The sequence below is a fragment of the Perkinsus marinus genome (assembly GCF_000006405.1).
Source record: "Perkinsus marinus ATCC 50983 genomic scaffold scf_1104296966192, whole genome shotgun sequence".
In the NCBI taxonomy this organism is placed as follows: Eukaryota; Perkinsozoa; order Perkinsida; family Perkinsidae; genus Perkinsus; species Perkinsus marinus.
In genome coordinates, this window is record NW_003204020.1 from 1 (window position 1) to 1582 (window position 1582).

Here is a 1582-nt window from a genome sequence, read left to right on the forward strand (position 1 = left end):
CACGGAGCGGTTACCGCTCTATGCCACAATTTGAACCGCGTTTCTGTACATCTATGACACATTATTACTTTGATAAACCCAATAGCGATGCCGCAGCCCTGATGATAACCAAAACCACCAGAAGTGACGAACCCTATCAATGGTCGTATCGATTCACTCTCCCCCTTGGATTGATATAACGTTGATTCACCTGAGTCGCTACACTTCCACATTATTTCACTCTCCTACTTACCCTCGTCCTCTTCCGTAGTAGCATATAGATGTGCTAACGCTGATGGAACCCCTCGAGCATCGGCCCTCAGCCTCACACAGACAAGGTCCGCCTTCTCAATAGCTCTATCGTCCCTGGCGACCCTCGGCAGGGCCAGGCCCTCAAGGTCAGCCAGCAAACTCCAGTCAGTGAACAATGGACTTTCAATTGCCAAACTTTCCCCCTTGAGGGCCCCTGGCCGCCTCAACTGCCTCTCCAGAAGGGTCTTGGCCTGTTCAGCACTACGCCGACGACATGCCGCGCTATCGGGGTAGTCCATGGGGAAGCAGGGAACTCCTCTATGCAGCTTCTCCCAGTCATCTTGCCCAATTGCACTAGCCCCAGCAAACACCAACTTTCGAAATGCTGCATTCATCCCATCAGATACGATAACGTCGCATCCGTGCGAAGTAGTGACAACGTGCACTGCACCCCGCTGGACTATTCCCCCCAAAGTAGATGACGCTTCTATATCGAGAGCTCTCATTACAGTCTCTCGAGCTCTGGGGCCCTCCAGAGCAAACCACGACATTTCTAATGGCTTCAGACGCGTCACTGATGACACTTTTCCCATCAACAGACTTTCGAGATGCTCAGTCGCACTAGGATGAACCCAAATGAACGCCTTTCCCGCCGGATTTTCCTCACGCATAACGTAAATCGGAGATAATACCTGCCAGGAACAAGGGCACTTTCCATGACAAACACCAAGGGCTTACCTCCCCTTCATCTCCCAAAAGCAACGCCGCAGCCCGCAAACGCCCCTCAGGAGCAAACATCCCCATCGTCAGACTGATACTGGTCCGGAGGCCACACCCGAGCACTTCATTTAATTCTTCAGAGGTATTACACTGCACCTCTATACAAGGCCAAGACGATCTGTCCATCACGACGCACCTGCGGGTATCTGTAGGAATACCCCCGAGGCACTCCTGAGCTCACTTATGAGATGCTATCCGATGAACGGCCCGTTCACCCTTATCGCGAACTCTCATTGGGATGCCATCGACCATCTCAAATCTGATGATCTCCATCACGTCGCTATTACTACTATGAATTTAACCAGTACCTCTTGGCATGCCAGATGTGGGTGGCCAAGACCCCCCTTTCTTTCCAGAACTGCAGCGTACGCCACCGAGCCTTCCGGGACCGCCGTTGAGGGCTCCTAGACGCCTACAGTGGAGAACAGCTCGATTCACCCGAAACGAACGTCGGGCTAAGATTCTGAGTATAATATATATTCCTCAAGTGAGCTCGCCAGGTGTATACAATTTTTAAATCAGTACCTTGAATGCAATTCACCAAAGAGTACACAGATGTGCCCGTTAGTGA

The 1582-nt window shown here is 51.5% G+C and overlaps 1 protein-coding gene across 1 annotated transcript; it reads right to left on the reverse strand.

Annotated features, from left to right (window-relative positions):
• Positions 1–224: 224 nt before the first annotated feature.
• Pmar_PMAR010482 (hypothetical protein) lies at positions 225–530 on the reverse strand (the record flags this gene model as incomplete). The annotated part of the gene is made up of 1 exon (XM_002769286.1): positions 225–530. The coding sequence occupies one exon, from the start codon at positions 528–530 to the stop codon at positions 225–227; it is 306 nt and encodes a 101-aa protein (XP_002769332.1).
• Positions 531–1582: the final 1052 nt, after the last annotated feature.